The sequence below is a fragment of the Columba livia genome, chromosome 15, assembly GCF_036013475.1.
Source record: "Columba livia isolate bColLiv1 breed racing homer chromosome 15, bColLiv1.pat.W.v2, whole genome shotgun sequence".
Lineage (NCBI taxonomy): Eukaryota > Metazoa > Chordata > Aves > Columbiformes > Columbidae > Columba > Columba livia.
In genome coordinates this window covers 10,678,866-10,700,292 of record NC_088616.1, presented here as the reverse complement: position 1 = coordinate 10,700,292, position 21,427 = coordinate 10,678,866, and the positions used below count along the sequence as shown (strand labels likewise).

At 52.6% G+C, this 21,427-nt stretch overlaps 1 protein-coding gene and 1 long non-coding RNA gene across 3 annotated transcripts; one reads left to right on the top strand and one right to left on the bottom strand.

Moving 5' to 3' along the window:
• Nucleotides 1-303: 303 nt before the first annotated feature.
• Nucleotides 304-15,163, bottom strand: SCNN1B (sodium channel epithelial 1 subunit beta). Of its 2 annotated transcripts, none has more exons than XM_065031166.1 (14): nt 15,013-15,163; nt 12,881-13,109; nt 9,679-9,997; nt 8,336-8,792; nt 7,308-7,534; nt 6,378-6,481; nt 5,741-5,904; nt 5,185-5,292; nt 2,898-3,015; nt 2,267-2,342; nt 2,027-2,084; nt 1,705-1,766; nt 1,349-1,424; nt 304-912 (listed from the first exon to the last, which is right to left on the bottom strand). In XM_065031166.1, the coding sequence occupies exons 3-14, from the start codon at nt 9,987-9,989 to the stop codon at nt 547-549; spliced, it is 2,127 nt and encodes a 708-aa protein (XP_064887238.1). In that variant the 5' UTR covers nt 9,990-9,997; nt 12,881-13,109; nt 15,013-15,163; the 3' UTR covers nt 304-546. The 2 variants fall into 2 exon arrangements, with proteins under 2 accessions (XP_064887238.1, XP_064887239.1); XM_065031167.1 differs by having other exon boundaries at nt 7,308-7,501.
• LOC135575508 (uncharacterized) lies at nt 3,009-4,629 on the top strand. The gene is made up of 2 exons (XR_010466369.1): nt 3,009-3,315; nt 4,264-4,629. It is a non-coding gene; the product is annotated as an uncharacterized LOC135575508 (long non-coding RNA).
• Nucleotides 15,164-21,427: the final 6,264 nt, after the last annotated feature.

Here is a 21,427-nt window from a genome sequence, read left to right as displayed (position 1 = left end):
TGGAGTATTTGTCTCTGACACACATTAACAGCCGTGCCCGCCTGTGCTGCAAGCGGTGACAAACCCTGGGCAGCAAACGCACCACGGGCTCCAGAGCACAGGGACCGTTTTCTTTCACTGTTACTGTTGTGGACATTTAGGGGTAGAAATACAGCAACTTCAGCCATCAAAGGTACTTTGGGTCCCAGCCCAAGGCTCTGGCTGCACAGCAGCACACTCTGAGCTGTGTCCTGGCATCAAACAGCACACAGTGTTGGCACCAGAAACGGTTCTATAGCAAAATACTGATGTATACACACTCTATGTGCTAAAGCCAGAGCTTGGCACTGACTTGAGTTTTATTACAGGGTTTATTAGATGGAGAATCTTCACAGTGAACACTTCAAGCTGGGGATGGGAGGACAGCCAGGGCTTTCTAGTTCCTTCCTGATTTTGGTGGAGAGCAGAAGATTTTTCAGCAAGTGACACCCTGAGCTCGGTGATGGCAGATGTGACACGGAGCACAGCGACGGCCACCTGCCATCGGGAGGTGATGGGACACACCACTCACTCAGTTTCTGCATCGCTGTCGGGACCAAGGATGTCAAGGGGCTGGACGCGCAGTGAGTCATAGTTGGGAGGGGGGGTGCCGGGCTCGGGGGGCAGTGCCTCATCCCTGGGGAGGGTCCCCGTGTCCTCAGGCTGGAAGCCCAGGTTGGTGTGAGCCTCCACCAGCTCCGACACTGTCGGGGGCGCATCCGGGTACCGCATCTGCGCCCGCTTCTGCTTCAGGCCCTTGCACCAGCTGATGATGTGAATGATGGTGATCCACAGCGAGTCGATGATGATTTCCCCAAACTCAATGAGGCACAGCACTGAGCCCCCCATCCAGAACCCAAACTGGCCTCCCAGGCTCGACAGCAGCCACACAATCTGCGGGAGGAGGGCAGGGGTGAGCTGCGGCGGTGACAGTGACCCTGGTCCCTGATTGATCCCTGCCTATCACCATGTGCTGGTGCTGAGCCAGGGGATGCTCCTGCCCCAGGGACCTGCAGGTCCCTCTCAGTGTGTGTGCTGTGATCCCCAGGGAGCTGGTGCTGCTGATCTGTGATGCCCCGTGCTGGGGATGGGAGGTGGGGGGGAAGAACAACCTGGGGGCTGCAAACCCCCTGGTGGAGGTGGCTGTGCTGGCATGGCCGCGTGAAGCAGCAGCACTGGGAGCAGGTCCCAGCGAGGGACGCCTCCCGGCAGGTCTGGGCAGCCCCAGAGGCTGAGCCCCGTCTGTGCGTTCGGGTGACACATTTCTGCGGCTGCTCCCGGGCACTGTGGCGCATGGTGGCACCAGCGGGGGGGCAGGATGGGCACTCACCGTGGTGGCAGCCGACTCCGAGATGGTGCGGTAGTTGTACTCCTGGAAGTAAATGTTGAGCTTGATGATCCCGTTTCTGTAAAGGACAAACGGCAGCTCAGTACAGAGCCGGGCTGTGGCTAATGTCAGTTTTAAGTGTTTGAGTTTGTCTGACCCGCTTTGTCACTACGGGGAGCAGAAGATATGCGTGAAGTGTGTTTCAGGTTTGCTTTCTGTATCTTCCAGGCAAACATGTGCCAAATCTTGTCCTTCCTTTGCATTAGCACACGCGTGCTCTGGCCCATTGCCAAGGCTCACGTTAATCTAATGTTAACAGGCTCAGTAGAGATGATAAAGTGGTTGTTCCTTTTGCTCACCTGTCCAGAGTCACATTTGTTGACATATCCCTTTCATAAGACAGAATATGGAAAATCCAGTCCTAGGAAAACAAAATTTATTCAGAGCTGATAAGAAGCATCCTCACCCATGGGGCAGGAGCCCGAGGAGGAGCCGCCATGGGGGTGTCCCCGCTCCTCCATCCCAGGCCCTGGCACTGGTGTGTGTTTGCAAGCTGAAAATGTGTAATTTAGCAAAGAGGCACTTGCTACATGGACATTAGCTCACAAAATACGGAGTGATTCATGCGGCTAAGAACAGGTAATTATTAATGACTGTTCCAAAACAAGAAATGGCTGTTACCTCTGAGGCTTCGGATGGCCAGTCTGCCATGGAGATGGTCATCTTGTACTGTGTGTCACTGCAGAGGAGAGGAGAGCATTGGCACAGAGGTTTCTCCTCCTCTGAAGTCACTGGAAGTTCAGTTCTCAGGCAGAAGAGCAGCCCCACGTGATTTGCTGCCATTTTAGAAAGGTCGGAGTGACAGGACCCGGGATGTGGGATTCCCGGCACCGTCCCAGCCACCAGCACCCAGGTACTCACTTGCACGTTTCCTTACAGGAGTCAATACAGATCTGTCTGTCCCTTATGCTTGATCTCAGTGACGAATAGCAATATGCTGTTTGGTGAAAACAAAAAATCAAAGCATCTGTTTAGATAAGGACCCCACTTACTGGATTATATCCATTTTGTGTAATAGAACAAATGTTTAGGTATGAGCCTTCTTCCTGTCTAACCTTCCTTGCTTTGATAAACTCAGGCAAAGCAGTCAGATGATTTAATAGTACATTTAGAGTATTTTTTTCTGCAGACAGTGTCGGTAGAGCCAGCTCGCCCATGTCCGTGGTTTCGGCACAGCCCTGGCCCGCTGCCTGCAGAGCTGCCGGCCCTGCCCGCCCCGGGGAGCATCGTCCCGCAGCTCGTGCATCCCTGCGGAGCCGATGCTGCAGCGTCCCCTCTGCTCCCCCGGTACCCAGGGGCTCCCATTGCTGCCCCCGGCTGGAGATTTCGCCCCTTCACCCCAGCACCGACCTGAATGTCAACGGGGAATCATACTCGGGCAAAACCATCCACCTCCTGCATTTACAACAGCAACAACACTTGTGGCTGCTCCCACCCCCCGTGTGCCAGGACCCAGAGAAGGCTGCGCAATTAGTGACGTTCATGTTCTTACCCCAGCCTGGGTTATCTTCGTTATTGCAATAATTTACCCCTTCAGGTAAAGGGAACATGTAGTGACCACATCCACAGGTTTCAATCATGTGAATTTGGAAACAAGAGCGCAGACAAGCCTGGAAAAGGGAAGGGGGAGATGGTCGGATATGGGCTGAATCCTCAGGTCCCCCTCGTGCTGCTGAGTCTGCACTGGCCTGGAGAATTGCTCAGCTCTGAGGTGTTTTCTCTCCTTTGCCCTGAACAGCTGGTTTTGTGGCTGCACACAGTGAAGGCTGAAGCTGCAGAGGGAGCACACACGGAGCATCACTGACAGCACACCCTGAGCATCCCGGCGGCACGGCACTGAGCATCGCCAGTGGCACAGTGGGCTCTGCAACCTGGCACAGGTGACACCAGCTTCCCAGCAGCGAGAGGAGGTGGGTGGCTGTGCTGCCAGGACCCTTTTATTTCTGATGCATTTTGGCAATGCTCCTCTACATTTGAAGGCACATCCTGGTGACGAGCTGCCCGTAGGTGTCACCTCGCAGGAGAGGACTCAGTGCCTGCTCCAGATTGCACCAGCAACTGCTCATTTCTGAACTGTTTAGGGCTTCATGGAAGAAATATGGAGTTTCCAAAAAGAACTGAAAATGTTCTACTATGCCCCTAGACACTGCTGCTGTCTCCAGGCTTCATAGGACATACTGACAAAGGGCTGGTTTCCACTTTAAAGCTGGGACTCTAAAAATACCTCAACATAAAGAGCAGGGTTTAGAAATCTGAATTATCTTATCTGTACATCTGCGTCTCCCCTCGAAAGGATTGCAGCCCAGCGTGCGGGCTCAGCTCAGCCAGGCGTGAAGGCAACCGGCTGAGATCGGAGGGGGATTCTGAACGAAAAAGCGCACAAAGCAATAACAAAGTCTATGAAAAGATAATTAAATTTAACAGCTCCAGCTCGGTAGAACAACCAGAGAATTTCTGTGGGATAGAAAATGCTCATAAAACTCAGTGCAATCAGGGAGTGATGGACCAGCCTGATTTTGCTGAGCAGTCTCTGGAGTAATGTGAATTATTTGGCCATAGAACCCCAGTCAGCACTTAGCAACTTTTAAGTAATAATGCAATCCTTTCAAGTATTTGCTTGAACATTATATAAGCATCTTAAAAAGTAGGGTAAAGTGGTCCAATTCTTATAATTATATAAAGGCAGAAATATCAACAAACCCTGCCAGACCAAAGCCCTCCCATTTGTTTGGGTGTATTCTTCAGGTTTTGGTGTTTTTGTTATTGCCGTATCTCACCCTCCCAAAATGCTTCTCCTCCATGTTAAAGCCTGTTACAAATTAACTAGTGCTTAACATTTACACTCTATTTTTCTGCAGATTCAAGGTTTACAAACACTCAACTTTCTCATCCTGCTCTCCAGGTGAAGAACAGAAAGTCAGTCTCCATGTCCTGCACACAAGCTGGTGTTTTTGGGGAAATGCCGGTGGGACGGGGGCTTGAGGTCCATGGGCTGGTGCTGCGGTTCTGGCCCCTGAGCTGGGCAGTGACCAATCAGGGCTGCTTGGGAGCCAAAAGGGGGGACAATGGGAGAACTGGGGGTTTTCGGGGACCGAGGGCCCCAGGCACATCCTGCTCTGGTTTTGCTGTAAGTGGGAACCCTCCGCTTTGGGGAGCTGAGCTCCGAGCCTCAGGGTACAAGGAAAGGACCAGCATTAAACTGTGCTCCTACCTGGAGGTGAAAATATTTGCTTTTCTGTCTGGTAATTTGGACTTTGCTGGTAGGTCGCATATAGCAGGGACTTAAATAACAACAGGGATCCCGGGGGGTTCGCTGTGTTTTGGCTTTTGAGAAAATTAGAAAAATGACTGTTTTCTTTCTCTCAGAATGAAATGAAATTCCCACGTGGCTGAGGGAACAGTAACTGCTGACACCATCTCCTTGCTGTACGGGCTGTTTGGGGTGAGGATGAAAACCGAAGGTCACACTGAACTGTGCTGCCTGCAGAACAACGCTCCTTACCTTTGGTGCAAGTTTTAATATTTGCATCATTAGGTCTTTCTCCTGCAATGCACAGTTATCCCACTGGATCCACTGGGATCTTTTCCACACCTGGGGCTACTGAGCGCTCAGACTCGAGCGCGGATTCATTACTAGACAAGAAGGTTCCTGTGATTCAGGTTATGCTTTCTACTTTGTCATTGCTGATCCTTCAGTAATCCTGCAGGATAGTCAAAGATTTTAAGTGCTTTGACGATTTTTCCTGAACAGCCTTGTTTGATTTAGAAACATGTTTTACCTGTATGGAATAGGAAGTGTTATACTGGCTATAGAGGTTTTTCACAGGGATGTCAGAGCCGTTCACGGTGCAGTCGCTGTAGGGATAGCCCATCCGCTCCAGTTCATCCTGAAGAAAACCAACACGGCAGACTTCAGTGGTTACTGTTCCTCCCAGGGCCCTGCTGCCTGTTTGCTAGAGACTGTAATTCCTGAATTCCCTGCAGGTTTGATAAATTTCAGAGAGCCGTGGGGGCAGAGCAGAGGAGCTGCAGCCCGTTCCCCAGGCGGATCAGGGCCGAGCAGGTGGTTTGGGAGCAGCTTGTTTTAACACGGCACCTGCTGACATGCTAAGAGAAGGGGAACAATGACTTGAGCTTAATATTTTCGCTTCAGTAAAGTGCTTAGCCAGGACAGTTACATAAAAGTCTCCATAAACGGTTCCAGCCGGTGGCCAGCCCACACCTCGTCTCTTTTGGTTTGAGCCAGTTCAGCCAAGACTTAACACAAACTTGGTTGCAGTCCCATCAGATAACATTATTGTCAGACAATGTGCTCCCGAGGAATGCCAGACATACCACCAGCACGCCGATGGAGGTCTCGGTCCCGGCCATGGCGTAGATGCCCTGGTCCTTCAGGAAGGGGAAGCTCTTCTGCTGGTGCAGCATCAGCCGTGCCCCGGCCGCTGAGGACAGGTAGGGGATGTAGTCCTGCTGGCTGATGTCCAGGATCAGCTTCAGCCCTGGCACATGGACACAACAGTCAGAACAGGAGTCATGTCAAAATGGGAATATTTGGGGAAAAAAAACCAAACATGCCTATTTTCTTTTTACTGTGCACAGAAATGTCTGTTCTGTGGGACAGGACGGGTTCACCACAGCCTTGTGTGTAAATACCCACGATGGCAAATGCTCAGGGTGGAAATATCTGAGTGAATGTTCAGACACTGCCTCAGATATTTCAGCTAACAGAATATTCGGACATCGCCCCAGATACTTCAGCTCTCCACATGTTGTCCTTCTGCCCCATGTAACATCTGTAGTCACGTTACTTGTTTCTGTGTGACACATTTCCCTTTTGGGGGCTTTTCCCCTTCTGGAAAACCATTCCTCCCACTGCAGAGCTCCAGAGACACGGAACTAATCAGTCTGGTCCATAGAACAGAAATGGGCAGGGGGACAGAGCAACTCCCCCTTCCTCAGTGAGATCTCTTACCAAACTCGGCTCCGGGGTTGGAAGAATTCAAGGCCTCTTCGTCCATGCCCCAGTTAAAGATGTAGCAGTTACCGTGGTCTGGGTGATAGATTTGGGTGAAATTCCTGGAAGAATCACACATACAAAACTCAGACTCTCAGGGAGGATTAAAGGGCTATAAAACAATGCAACTGATGGGACCGGTGCTTGGCAGTGATGTCTGGGATTCATATTAAATTGCTTAGTTTGTTGAATGGCTGTGTAGAAATTTCAGCAGATATAATTTCAATCAATCTACTGTTGGGAAAAAAAAAAAAAAGCAAAGCAAGGTACTTGTGTGTACCGAGACACACCGTGGGGATAATGCTTTGTTGGGATGAAAAGGCTTTGTCTCACACAGAGGAGACAGCAATAATTGCTTGGTCTGAGCTATGGTGATGGGTTTTGGTTGGTGTCATGTCACGTTCGTTGATAACAATTCTCTGCTGCCCTCATTACAGAGGGACAGGACTTGCAGCCTGGGCTGCTGCTGTGCACTCGTGCTTCTTGAAACTGGATCTATAAATATGACATTCATAAGAAACAGCAATGGCTAAAGTGTGTTCTCAGAGCCTCGTGTAAAAGCTGGGGGGCTGTACCCGAGGCTGCAGTGCTGCACCAGGCACTCGCTGACCCAGCGCCTGGGCTGGCAGCTGGTTATCGCAAAATACCCAGGGAAGGTCCCGCTGATGCTGTGGGTCTCGGTGTGTCACGAGCAGAACAGCCCGTCCAAAACTAAAACTCAATCCAGAAACCCTCTGGGAAGTGTTGTTAGAGTTAAGAACCAGCAGAAATCTCTTTATTAACTGATATATGTCCTAAAAAGAGGAAAGCAAAAGGCTGTCATGCCTTTAGTGTCCTGTACCGTTCCCGAGGTAACAAAGAAGGGCAGGGAGCTCAGCATGCACCTACTTGTAGTTGCAGGGCTCAGCCCCGTAGAGACAGGCCAGGATCATGTCCTCAGCCTGGTAGCCCATGCGGATCCTGTCCTGCAGCGGGACCTTGGCCAGGATGCTGGTGGACTGCAGGATATACCACTCGCTCACCGCCTGCGCTGCGCTGCTGAAGTTGCGGTACGTGCAGTTGTCCGAGCCCTGATGGCTGCACTGAGGACACACACAGGCAGGTCTGTCCCTGTTCTGTGGGGGTTTGGCAGGAGGGACATATGTCGTGTCCCCTGTCCCTGTGCTAGGTGCCAGCCCTGCCCACTGCCCTGGGGGTTGAGGGGTGGGGCCAGCCGGGACCTATCATATCTGCTGTCACATCTGCTGGTGTTTGCAGATGGGTCCCCAGGTGACCCAGCTGGGCAGATGCTCCATCAGTCCCAGTGGGACCTTCACAAGCTCATGGAAAACATCACGTTTGGGTCCATTCTTTAAGACTGGGGTTGCCCGGGCTCCTGGGGGCTGCCCAGGCAGGGTCCCTGGAGCCTCTCTGGGTGCAGAGGGTGAAGGTCACAAGACCCACATGTGCCCCAGTGAGTGGCAGCAGCTGCAGCCTTTCCCCAGCATTTTGGGTGCCAGCCCTCAGGCAGGGAAAGGCAGCTGGGAGCCTCTGCCCCTAACCTAACACAGCTCCGTGTTGGGTTTCCTTTCATTCAGGGAGGTATATTTAGGGTATGATCCTGCTGCAGGCCCCACATGCAGACATCCAGCATCTTCAGCCAAGTGTCTGTCTGTGTAACCTGCAGGGGATCGGACATCCCCTCTGAAATGTAAAAAAAACCCCTTAAAATACCTCTCTGCTGCCCTCCTCAAAAAAAAAAAAAAAAAAAAAAACAAACAAGCAGACAGACCTGAAGCCGTGAAATAACACACCATAACGGGCAAGCCGCCCATGGGCTCTGTGTGCCCGGTGCCGTGGGTGCTGCCAGCACAGGTGGTCCCTGGTCCCAGCGCCACCCATCCCTCTCCCCCCAGCACCTCCCGCGGGACCCTCACCAGCTTCACTGCCAGCTTGTACTTCTTCTCTTCTGATGTCACGTTGGCTGGGGCAGGTGGAGTAGTCGTTTCATTGCCCATGAAGGTTTCGTTGCCCGTGAAGGTTTCATTGCCCATGAAGGTTTCGTTGCCCATGAAGGTTTCGTTGCCCTCAGCCATTTCATTGCCTGTGGAGGTGTGGTTATCCTCAGTGGTTTGGTTACCCTCAGTGGTTCGATTGCCCTCCACGGTTTGGTTGCCCACAGCAGGCTGGTTGCTCTCAAAGATGTCCAGGATGATGGGGTTGTCTTTGTCATGCTCATCGATGAGGACCAGGGGTATCTGGTTCCAGAGCTCCATGTTGAGCGGTGGGGAGACGTTCTCGCTACTGTTCCCCGGTGTGGGCTGCAGGATCCTCTCCAGTGCCGCTTCGATGAGCCTGTCCAGGTCTTTCAGCAAATGCCTCACCTCTGAGTATCTGCAGGACAAAGAGCCATTACCAGACGGTGTCATGGCAGTGGGGATGTGCAGCAGCTTGGCTGCTTCTCCGCTGACCCAGACCTTCCCGGGGCCCTCAGGTTGCTGCTGAGAGACCAGCGGGAGAGCAACAGAGCACGGCCAGCTCGACATGGGCATCCAAGCAGCTGCAACTGGGTGGAAAACCAGTGGAAGGATAAACAGAGAGTGTCGCGGTGGTGAACCCGCCAGCGCAGAACGCAGCTGGTTGTATTTCAGTAAATCACTGTGGTTTACACAAAACATCTCTAGCCAGCAGTGAGAAAAAACAACCCCAAAGTAATTCCTGTGTGTTGGTTGAGAGCATCTTGCCTTGGGCTGAACTGTTGCACGAATATAAATTTAAAGCAACTGTTACAAAGATCAGTTACTCCTTTGGAATTAGGCTGAGTTCTACCCCTGCAGGTCCCAGCTGATACTAATGTTTAACCAGCTCTTAATGGCTGAGTGTGAGTGATAAGAGGTACGTTCACAGCAAGGAAGGAGGAAGAAAGGAATTGTGGGGAAAGATTGAGACACTGATTCTGGTTGTGACAAGTAAGTCAAACTTCAAGTTTTCCCCAGGCCAGGGAAAGTTTGCAGGAGGCAATAACCATCACTAGATTAACTGGTACAGTAGGACACCGGGGCAAGCGCACAGGACATGGAGCCTCCTCTGGACCTGGGCCATCGCCTCTGTGTTGTGCTCCTTTATTTTGTTTTTAATGGCACTGGTTGAGCCAGGATCATTTTCATTGATGCTCCTAACGCGATACATGAGACAGGAACGGGTCTGCAGTACCTTATGCCAGCAGTAGATCTGAGGGTGTTAGAGCACAACGGCATAAATTAGGTGAAGAAAAACTTACTTGAAAGGGTTGGCATTGCAGACCGTGACTGCTGGGAACTTCATGGTCTTAAAGCCAATGGAGAGAGAGGATGTGACGTTATAGGAGAGGTAGGTGTTGATGAGGATGCCCCACTGCCAGAAGACCAGAGATGCGAAGAGCAGCGTTAGGAAGAACCAGATGAGTTTCTTCTTGGGCCCCTCTTTGATGATGCGCTTGGGGCCGTGGGTGTTGGTGTTGTCACAGTACCAGACCAGCAGCTCCTTGTAGGTGTAGCCAGGGCCCTTCTGCAGGCGGTGCAGTGCGCGGATGAAATACTTCTTCAGGTTCATCCTGCTGCCTGTGGGAGAAAGCCATAAACAGCTGTGCGGAGAGGCAGGTTCATGTTGTGCCAGGGGTGCTGGTGTTGGCAGCAAAGCTCAGCCGGGTCATTCTGTGGTGGCTTTATTGCCCGGGAGGAGCTCAGAGCAGATGCTGCTCAGGGTCTCGCCGGGGCAGTGACACAGCCCCGCACCTCCCCAGAGGGTACACGGAAGGTTTGTGTTTGCAGTTCCCAAAGCCGTGAAGGTTTTTGTCACATCCCTTCTGGCTCCACAGGGGTGAAGCGAGTGGGACCTGCGGGACATGGCTGTGCCTGTGGTGACCGACCCAGGGCTGCCACGGGCTGCAGTAAATGGCAACACGACTTTTTTGGATGTGAGTGTTTTCTATGCAAACAGGTACGTGCCTGACATCGTCTGCAACCTCTGCCAGCACTGGATGGACCAAGCAGTGCACACATGAGCTGCTGCCAGGTAGAATTCAGGCTAACAGCATTTAGTATTCAAACTAATACAGGGCTTAAGACAACTTTTCTTAGAAGTAAAAAAGCATTACGGTGCAGCAGGCTGTCAGAGGGGCAGGAGCAGAGGACCTGGCGCCAGCAGCACCTTTCCCAGCACCAGGAATGTGCTTGGTGCTGCTGCCCACAGAGCCAGGACAGCCCATTGGTTTTTTCCACCAAATTCCTTTGTCTTTCAGATACTATCGGTATGCTCCCGCTGCTCATGTGAGGGATGCTGCATATTTTACATTCATATTGGGAGTAAATAGAACATTTTGTGCTTCTATTTTAAGGTGAGAATTTGTGTTACTAAATCTTGATATCCCGAGGCAGGATTTCAAAACAAACCCAAGTCAGCTGTTTAGAACATTTTTCAGATTTAAACGGTAAGAGAACAGAATTAAAGATTAATGCTGCATGTAACTCAGCATCGTAGAAGAAAGAGTGCTGAAATAACACAGCAATATTTCAATAATGAACAGCACTCAGCAATGCAGGAACTAGATTAACACACAGTTACTTGCAGATAAACTCCAAAGGTTCCGCAGAGCTGAGGGGTGGGCACAGGTCTCTGCAGAGCCGTGGCAACTGGCTCCTCCCTACTTTTTTTTCTTAAAAAAAAGCTAATGCTGATTCATTGATTTATTGGCCAGATCTGCAAAATCTCCTGAGTAGTATATACAGAGTTTGATAAAAGTATAAGCCCAATAGATTTTATGACGCCTCACTCCATGATGCAAAGAGAGATGATGATTTTCATTGCACATGCTATTCCAAGTGATGTTGGACACCACGGAACACTGAACATCTCTCTTGAAGGGAGAGCGCTTTGGAAGGAAGGAACTCTAGCAGTTCCCTCCAGGATCTGAGGGCAGGCTCTGCTCCCATGGGAAAGTGTTTTGTTCTCCAAGGAACACATGTCCCGGGACTCAGACCTTCCAGACCTCCCAGACCTCCTGGACGTCCCAGACCCCACCCCACCAGTTCATCATGGGCTCGTCCTCCCCGAGCTTGTGCTGCAGCGGTTCCCACCCGCCTCCTGCAGAAGGTTTGCTCACAGTTCACATCGCATTGGGTGCTCGCTGGCTTTTGGGCAGGACTATAATGAAAACAGGAGCAGCAACCTCAGCCTCTGCTTAACCACCCGCTGCTGAAGGGAAGACACAACACGTGTGGCCATTCTGCCCGAGCCTCCTCTGCAGGCACGAACACAAACCAATCCCAGGGCACCGCCTCGACATCAGCCTCTGCTTTATAAAACTGTATTGGCAAAACACATTTAAATCTAGAGAGACTAGCAAGGCAAACTAGTAAATATTTTCCACCTTTTAAGAAGTCCAATAAACGATTTAGATTAGATTAAAATTTCAAACACACCCACGCGGCTCTGGGCAAGCTCCAGCCCGGCAGGACCTGCCTGGCCACATGCCCTGCGGCCGCTGTTTGCTCCGCCTGGAGCTGGACCCCGCGTGTCCTGCGCATCCCTCTGCATCGCTCATCAACCTGACACTGTGGGAAGAACCTCTTTTTTATTGTTTCCTAAGGCTGAATTTTAGCTTTTTTTTTTTTCCCTGATGGCAATGCCAAGACGTGTACTTTGTTGAGGAGCACACACAGAGTAAAAGCTCTACTTTCATAACTGAGTAAAGTCAAAGATACTGCACAGCTAATTTTAACACTGCTTTATCTTTGTTCACGGTTTTGCAGAAGCCATCAATACACTTTTTCTCCACCTTGAATTTATTTCCATTTAACCAGCAAACCCGAGGGTGCTGTTTGCAGAGGCACAGCACACTGGTGACAGCACGGGGCTGATGCTGTGCTGGGGAAGGACATCCAGCTCAAAATCAGTTCTAAGCAAAGACTGGAACACCTTTTATTTCACTTTATCTCTTCAGCTCACCAACCGTAAAAACTCTGTGCTAAAGGACAGCATTTTCACATTTTTAAGTTAGATTCAGGCCACAGTGTGGAAAATAAGATTAAACTAGTTTTTAGATATGTTTGAAACTGATTCAGAACATAGGTACCTGCCAGAGGGAGCACAGGCATGGGGCTGCAGATGGGGACAGGGATGGGGACAGGGATGGCTGGAAGAACATCCTCAGGCAAGATTCCTGCAGCATCCCTGGCCCACCATGAAAACACACGGTTCCCAAAATTAAGAAACCAAGTTAGCAAAGGTGTGCTGGCAATACAGCTGAGCAGACAGTCACCGGTTTTGCCAGGGGCATCTTAACGTGGCAGCAGAGTGAAGGACTCAGGTTTACTCTTCCTTTAGGCATAAACTGATTTAACAGCTCATTTGATAAAGAAATGGCTTTAAGCAAAAGCTGTGCTTGGCCATACTTGGATGACTTTTTTCAATCTTTTTTCTCACATTAATAGTATTCTTCTTACCTTTATTTCCAGAATGTTTCCAAGTGACCTTGTTGTTTCGTTCTCTCTGTGAAAGCTGCTCTGTGCACGGTGTCCTGTGCGATGAGGAGCCCAGGCCCCCGCTGTGGGGGTCTCCTCGCCCCGGCGCAGATGCTCAGTGCTCGGATGCTGTAGTGGGCTGGAGGGGCTTTGGTGCTGGGTTTGGTGCCAGCCTGGAGCCTGTCCTGCTCTCCCCCATCGGCTGCTGTGCCTGGAGCAGAGAAGTGACACATGAAGGACGACCAGACCCACCCTCCCTCAGTACACAGGTAACCCCTTCCCACCCCCCAGAGAAAGGGAGTGGAGGAGCAGAGCAGTGCTGGGGACCTGATGGACACACGGCATGCAGGGCATCAAAATGGTTCCAGAAACGTGTCCCTGCTGCTGCCCTCAAAACCCTCAGTTTTTGCACAGCATGGGCAGCTCAGCAGCCTGGACATTTGGCAGCTCCCAGCTGCTGCTCACTGGTTTTATTTCTTGTCTGGCTGCTCCTTCCAAGGCCTCCGTCAGGGGAGAGGAACACACACCCATCAGGCTCCCCCAGTCCTCTTTCTCCTTTGCAGTTTTTATTTCACACTGCTCCATTTGCAGACCCAGTCCCTAATGTGCAGATAAGAACATCAACCTCATGTCAGCCCAGGTGAAACTCCTCCACCTTGTGCTGACATCAGACTCCCACATTAGGAAATGATGGTGTTGGCTGTGTCGAATCTCCTCTGGGGTTTTCCTGGGCAATTGCCACTTCAGGGAAACAGAGACATAAGCAAAACCCAGCACACTGCTGGGGGACCCAGCATGGTACCTCAGCTGCAGAACCACCCCGGCACAGCTGAGCCTGACTCTGCAGTTGATCAAGACTTCACTGGGACACAGACAGTCTGGCCTCTTAGGGCACCACTTGCTTCTCAGCCACCTTCTCCAGGGCCTGGTGAAAAGACTTTGTTTTCCCAGAGGGAACTTTTATGCTATCCTGTGGTATTTTTGCAAGTTGGAGGAAAGGTTTTGATTGCATCACAAGTTTACAGGTTGGCAGTTGGACAAGTGGAGCAGTAACGTGTCAGTGAGCAATGAAAGCCCTTTCTGAGTCCCGGGTCACAGGGTGCTCAGCAGATGCTTGGCCTCCTGTTGTGTGTGCAGAGAGAGCTCAGACGGCCACAGCCGCCCCGCTCCATGCAGGCACCTTCAGGTCTCTAATCCTGACTGGCACACATACAGCACTCCAAGAGTATTTACACTCTGGAAGTTCAGATAGCATTTGACTGACTTTCTGTTCCCTATGTTAGATGGTCCATCCCTTCTTCCCCTGCCTCCCTAACCCTGCATTTCCCGTGATGTCCCTGTCCCCCAGGATGATGACAAGCCTTCCTCCCCACGTGCCAGTAAGGTCACATTGCTGAGAATTAACTCTGCTGCTTGTGCAATGAATAAGGTGAATCCTGGAAGGTAAGTGGAGCAAACCCTGCAGAAGCTCCCTCCCCAGCCCCAGCTCTCTCTTTCTGCAGCAAGGCCGATGTCCCAGAGAGGGATCAACCTCTGCCCCCACCTGGACACAGCAGCAGGGGTGGATGCACATTTCCCACAACAAAGGAAACGGGCAGTGAAATATTCAGAGAGCTGCTGTTTGCTTCCACCCCTTTTATCAGGGCCATTAAAGAAACCCTGTGTAAATGGAGATTAAATAAGAACGACTACACCTGAGTGCACATCGTGCACATCCACGGTACCCAAACAGCACAACACCTGCCCCGTGGCTGCCGAAGCAGCGACACTGGGGTGCTGGAGTGGTGCAGAAACACGGCGACCTGACTTCAATTTGTCATTCCACCCCCCAAAAAATGTCAACAAAGGGCTCCCCTTCTTTTTCTCCCTCTATAAACAATACTATGTCTTAAACCCGCATCCTCCACTCCGAGAAGCAGGGGGACAAAACCCCGAGTGACATTTAAACGATGACATTTCACCTGACCCACTCGGGTCCCCGCCGGTCCCTTTGACCCGAGCCCTCGCGGGAGTTACCCGTCGCCACGGGCATCCTCCGGGGGCCCTCGGTACCCAAGGGACCATCCAGCGCCCCATCGCCCTCCCAGGCCCCCGTCCCCCCCTGTGCCCCGTACCTGCCCGTGCGGCTCCGGCAGCGCTCCCGATGCGGGCAGGAGCGGCCCCGCCGGCTCCCCCGCCCCCGCCCGCCCCATCCCGCCCCTCGGCGCTTCCGACGGGGCCTCTGAACCTCCCTCCAGCCGGAGCGGCTCCGCTTCAGTCGGGACTCGTCCAGGCTTCCTTGCGAGCTTGCTTGAATTTTCTCCCAGAAATTTTAACTTGCTCCCAACATCCCCCCGGGACTCGCAGCCACTTCTGCTGCTCCCGCCCCGGTCCCAGCGGCACAAACCTCCCGGGACGCTGCCTGCACCCCCCCAGATGCCAGGGGAGCTGCGCCTCCATCCCACTGCGAGGACATGAACACCGGGCCTTGTTTTTCCCCCCAAAATTAAAAAGTTCCATGAGAAGGGCGGGTGCTTCTTGGCCTGGTTTGAGATGTCCCCGGTGCCAGGACATCACCTGGCTGCTGTGGCTTCCCCTGTGCCAGCCACCACCAGTGCCAGCTCTTTGGCACAGGACAAATGACCAATAGGATTTTGAAACAGTTTTATAACCCTTTTTTAAAAAAGATCTAATTTTTTTTTTTTCTTTAAAGATCTTATAACCTTTTTTTCAGAAAGAAGTATAGGATCTTACGCTTTATTTTTTTCCTAAGAAGAGCCTCCCTGAACAGCTGTGTTTACTATCAAGCCTGCTGCTGGCCATGCTTTCCTGAGAGTGTTTTGTACACCGTGCGTCTGTCAGTGCGGACCTCAGAAGATGTTGATGCTCAAATAGAAGGGGCAGGACACTGCCTCAGTGGCACTGGCGGCTGAGCCCGAGAGGTGACAATCTCTTGCCAGGAACAATGAGCTCTGCTTCCATAAAACGACAATGAAATTAAAGACTAAGCAGCTTTTCTGTTTGCTTCTGAGGGTGGAACGTGAGCAGCTCGAACAGGGCCGGGTGCCCTCATGAACACGCTAATTGTCTGCGATTTTCACGGTGGTTAGCATGGGCTTCTGCATTTTATGACTTAATCTTATGTGTCTTGCACGCTGATTTCTGTTGATCCCTCAGGGCAGCTGGGGAGACACATGCCCCTCACATTTATTCTCTGTGTTTTCCTGCACTGGGGCCAGTGCGCTGCACAGCACAGGGTGAGATCCCTGAACCCAACACTGCTGTACAAACAGGGTTTAGAGGTAAAACCCCGAGCATCCTGAGTGACTGTGGGAGATGTTAACTCCTCACAACACAACAGCAAATGTGTATAAACCCCCTTGGAACTATAAATCACTGGAGAGCAGCAAAGCATTGTCAGAGGTAACGATTGCCTCTTACTAGGAGAAGTAATCTCAGGTTCTTGTTCAATCAGGACTTGGTCAGACTTTCCCAAATATCCTCATGTTTTGTTGTTTCGGAACAAAAGGGATTTTTATTTTTAAATTGTACAAGTGTACCTCCTGCCATTATGTCAGAAGTGGAATGCAGGATTGTGATTAAACAGTATTTCCAAGTGAAGCTAGAACAAACAGGTTTGATGGAGAGTACTGGGACTTACCCAGTTTCTAACCTCTGTCCTGTCAAAATAATTGCCCTCATATCGCTACTTATTTCCCTGGAGAACAATGTCTGTTACAGCACTGGCAGCTCTAACGCTGAAAATAGAGCAGGCTGCATTTGTTCAATGGTTTGAAGCATCAGCTGTGAAGCCAGTGAAGCCAAATGACCTTGAATTTGGCTTGACTTTGCGTTGTCTCTCTCGCTTGCTTCATGGGAAAGTTTATTTCATAAGCAAAACCCTCCTGCTAAAAATACAGCTGAAAACCATGATGGCAAGCTTCTGTGCACCCCAGACATTGTGTTCCAAGTTGGGGTGTTGTGTTGGCGTGAGGCACCGCTGACAGCAGCTAAATACAGCTGAGAAACTGGATACACGGGACAAGTCACCCAGAAAACAACACCATTGGTCTAAGCTGTAGTGTTTTGAAAATATCAGCTGGCCCTAAATTTATCTGGCAAAATGAAAATATTTTAATGGTGACTGGAGCAGATACAAAGGTTGAAAGGATTTCTGGAGCCCAATGCAGAGACCCCAGGACAGCTCTGTAGGGAGGAAATCACCCCAAAAAAACAGCTCTGTTGAGAGGGCTGAGTCCAGGTCCATAGAAAAAGCACGAGTCATTCATATCTGATTGTGTGTGCATTGCTTTGGGCCAGATTATGCCCCTGGGCACGGTGGGTGGGTGAGGTCCCGGCTGTGGCAGCCGCCATCAGACCTGAGGTCACTACTCAGTGCTCCGAGGTTTGATGAGGACCCAGAAAGGCTCTTGGGGCTCCAGAATCAGGAGGTGAGCAGTGCTGTGAGTCCCATGTCCCTGCCCAGCCCCTGCGGGACACCCTCCCAGGCAGCCCCTCTCCCAGGGTGCAGGACAGGGGGACTGGCCACCCTGCCTGGCACTGCCAGCCCACGTGCACCTGCTAATTACACGGGATGCAGCAGGAGCTGCGAGATGTATGTGTGCAGCATTAGTCACGTCTGCAGCCTGGCTTCCCATCTGACGGCTCTGGGTGTGCAGGGAGGAGTGTGCTGATCCCAGCACCTGTCCCAGTCACCAGTCCCTGTCACCGTCGCTCGCCCCACGTTAGCACAGCAGCCCTGGCAGCGGGGGCGCTGCTCCTGCCCCGCTCTGCCGAGGGAAGCCGGGCATCGCCCGTTCTCATGCAGGGTGCAAACAGCCTCATTCAGCACTTTAATAGCTCAGTTTATCGGGTGCACTTTCAGAGACACACTGTCACTAAACAAAATAGAGTAATTTAGTTGTGACCAGTAAAATCACAGTCAAATGATAGCGAGCATCTCACCAACCAACCTGTACCGGTAACTGCTGCATATAAAACCTTTTTAACTGACCTCTGTTTGCGTTACAAAGATCAGGCAGTAAAACCGAGGCTGGTTTTGTTTTACAAGCAGCAGCAGAGGCGAGGGAAGTGTCTGGGGCTCAGTCGGTGCTGGGGGCTTGGTGGGTGCCGGGGCCACACTGCCAGGTGCGGTGCCACCACGCTGTGCCAGCCTGCGAGCCACACTGAGGCGATGCGGCAGGCCCAGCTAAAGCCCAGCTCAAGCCCATCTCAGGCCCAGCTTAGGTCCATCTCCCTTCAGCCACAGCCTCAGCACCAGTTCCCACCCCAGTCCACCCCACTGGCTGCACACCATGCCTGGGGGAACCTGCGGCTCCGGGCACAGGATGTGCAGGCTGCGTGCTCAGGCACCACCCATGGGGCTTCCCCGAACCCCATCCCTGTCTAATGCCTGTGACAGGGAATTAGTTGCACTCATTTGCCTTATCTGCTGTAGAAGTTTACTGGAAAAATGAACCCTCCTGCCATTACTCCAACCTCTGACAATGCCGTAGCTGCGGTGGGCTCTAGGGATGCCATGGTATCCTGGCGCAGGCCAGGCAGCGCCAGTGTGGCGCCAACACCGTAAAGATCCCCATAGGCTGGTGCTTTATAGTCCTCTCCCATGTTCTGGGGGAAATGTGAAATATTTTGTGACTGATGAATTTTTATAACAAGAGTGAGGAATGATTACCCGTTGTGATTATCTAGGGGAACAGGTTGTACCCATCAGGATTCATTATGTAAACTTGGGTGAGAAGGTCTTAAAACACAAGCAGGGAAGGTACCGCAGTGAGAGGCGTTGTGAAAACAGAGTGATTCACCGCGGCCCGGGCTGGTACCTGCACCCCGCCAAGCGGCATAGGGACCGCATATCCCTGGGACTGCGGCGCATTTAAACTGCAGGTGAATAAATTTAGTGAATACACACATTTTTCTGTCTGTAGGAATATATTTGGGCAAAATACCTGAGTGTAAAGAGACAGAAGTGACCACGTATCAGTGTGCTGGGTGGGGCTGTGTGCGTTTGGAGCTGCTGAGGTTTGTTCTCTAGCAGGAGGCAGGTCAGGGATGTCACAGTTTGTGTCACTCAGCCGGACAGAGAATCCGTTGCTGAATGTCCCCTCCTGTGCTTTACGTCCCGCTGCTTTCGGGAATGTCACCTGACAGCAGGGCTGCCAGGGCAAAAGTGCCTTCGGGGGCAGCACAGGGTATGGTGTTGGGGGAGAGCATGGGGAGCTGCGCAGGGCTGGCAGCCTGTCTGCACCCTGATAATCCTGTCTGCACCCCCAGAACCCCTCCTGCACCCCCAGAATCCTGCCTGCACACTGGGCAGCACAGGGATGCTTGGTCCTCTGGGGGACACGACCTGGGATTTCTCTTCTCCTTCCCCTCCAAGCCCCAGCTCTTGCTCCTGCCGGGGTTTGCCAGCGCTGCTGGCCCAGCCCCACTGCCGGCATTACCATGTGTGCTGGCAGAGGCGTGGGGGCTCGGCCGGTGACTCTGCGCCTCCCAGTCCGGCCGGTTCTCCGGGAGATGCCAGCCCCGGGATTAGCGCTGCAGTCGTGTCCTGTCATGTCGCTGCAGAAGGAGCTGCTGCAATCGCGGGTTCACCCCTGACTCACGCTCGCCTGAAACCCTCTGGCTCTGCCACTGCTCAGGTCTGTGCTGGGGATGCTCCAGCTCCCAGCACCCTCCTGGGCTGGTGGGGACAGCTCAGACCCAGGACACCGCTCTGGGAGGCCCAGTGCTGGCTGTGTGGTGTCACCTGAGGGGGGCAGTGGGACTTTCAAGCCAAGGCAACAATTTCAATCAATAAAGTTCTCATCTGCCAGCACCCGCAGTGCCACACAGTCGCCAGCTGCAGCCTCAGGGCCGGGTTGGGCCCTGGAGCAGTGATGGTCCAGGGCTCTCGCCGTGGCTCCAGCCAAGTCACTGCTGCCAATTGGGAGCAGCTGGAGCTCCGGTGTTCTGCCCAGGGGCTGAACTGATGCCCTGGTTGTCGGGAGCTCCGGTGGGCTCTGTGGGTTTGCCGGGGGGTCCGACCAGGGACGCAGTCACAGCCCTACCAGCACCTTCCTGGCTGCCTGGAGGAGAAACCTCCTGATGCTGGCAGGTATGGAGCCGGCTCACCCTGCGCTGAAGTTGGAAGCGTGAAATTCAAACATCCACAATCTCCAGCTCTGTGTCCAGGCCCTCCCAGGGCTGCAGCTGGTTCCAGGGCACTGCGGAGGCTCAAAGCCTGGAAGCATTTCCGTAGGCATGTGCTGGAGATGCCTTTTCCAGCCCCATTCACATTAATGAGGCATTTAACTCCCAGACCCTTTGTGGACCACTGCAGTGTCACCCAGGTGGCCCAGGCAGCCTTTAACCCCATGGGTGCTGCCCGGCTGTACCGGCTGGAGCCGCCCTGAGCTGTCCCTGGCTCCAGGGTGGCTGGAGTGTCCTCCCCAGGCTGATGTCCCTGGGGGCTGGGGACACAGTGCTTGTCCAGCTGGGACCTGGATGGGGTCAGGATGCGTCTCAGGTTTGCCAAGGAATCCATGATTTATTGTTCTTGTCACATCCTGAGCAATTTTTTCATTGCAGTCGACTGGGAGATTGAATGCTCCCGTTTTTCTCTTGATTACCAGATGAAGATTTGTCTGTCAGGGAAACCTCACATCTGTCCGTATTTGGCCATCCTGTCTGTGAGTCACTTTTGGGCTGCTGTTCATGCCAAGGAGTGAAATAGGCTGAGTCAGGGTGAGAGTCTTGTTTTCCACCTGGGACAAGCATTTGCCAAGCAGTTTCGATTCTCAAAAGTACTGAAGCAGCAGGTCCCGCTGCTGCAGCTGGTTTGTCTGCACGGCTGCTCCTCGCTGCGGTGTTGGCAGCCGGTGTTTGCACAGCGGTGTCAGAGAGCGGGAGCACAGGCACGGCCAGAGGCCAGTGCTGGGACTGGTCCCTGCCCTGTGGGCGCTGCCACTGCACTGGGACAAACGCATGTCACAAACCCTCCTGGCAGGACAAGCGCCCGTGCAGCCCTTGCTGTGCTCCTCTGTGGGGGCAGCTCAGGACAGGTGCAGAGATCAGGCACCCTCACAAGCCAAACACCTAAACTGATGGGATTAGGGTAAATTGGGAATATTTTGCTGGAAAAATCAGATTGGGTCTGTGCCCCTCAAGGCTGTTACTGGGCAATCGAGTGTTAAGCAAGATTAATCTGGTCCTGGCTCTGGCCGTACCCCCACAATGCGGGTGTGGGGGTGTCTCCTTCCCAGCAGGACAGCAAAGGGCCACCATGCTCCATGTGTTTGCAAACCCTGTTGCTGTCTGAGCATCACTTGCTGGGGGAGGCGCAAACCTTCTCTGTGCATCTGGATTTTGCAGCTCCTCAGCCCCCAGCAGCTGCTCCCCACCCACCACTCTACGCCCTCAGCAGCTACATCCCTGCTGCACGGCCTGTGCCGCAGCCTTCCCCTGAGTCACTGGCACCTGCCCGCTGCGGTTTGTTTCAACACCTCTCCCCAGCCCGTCCCTCACCCGGCGCCGAGGCCGCGCTGTGCT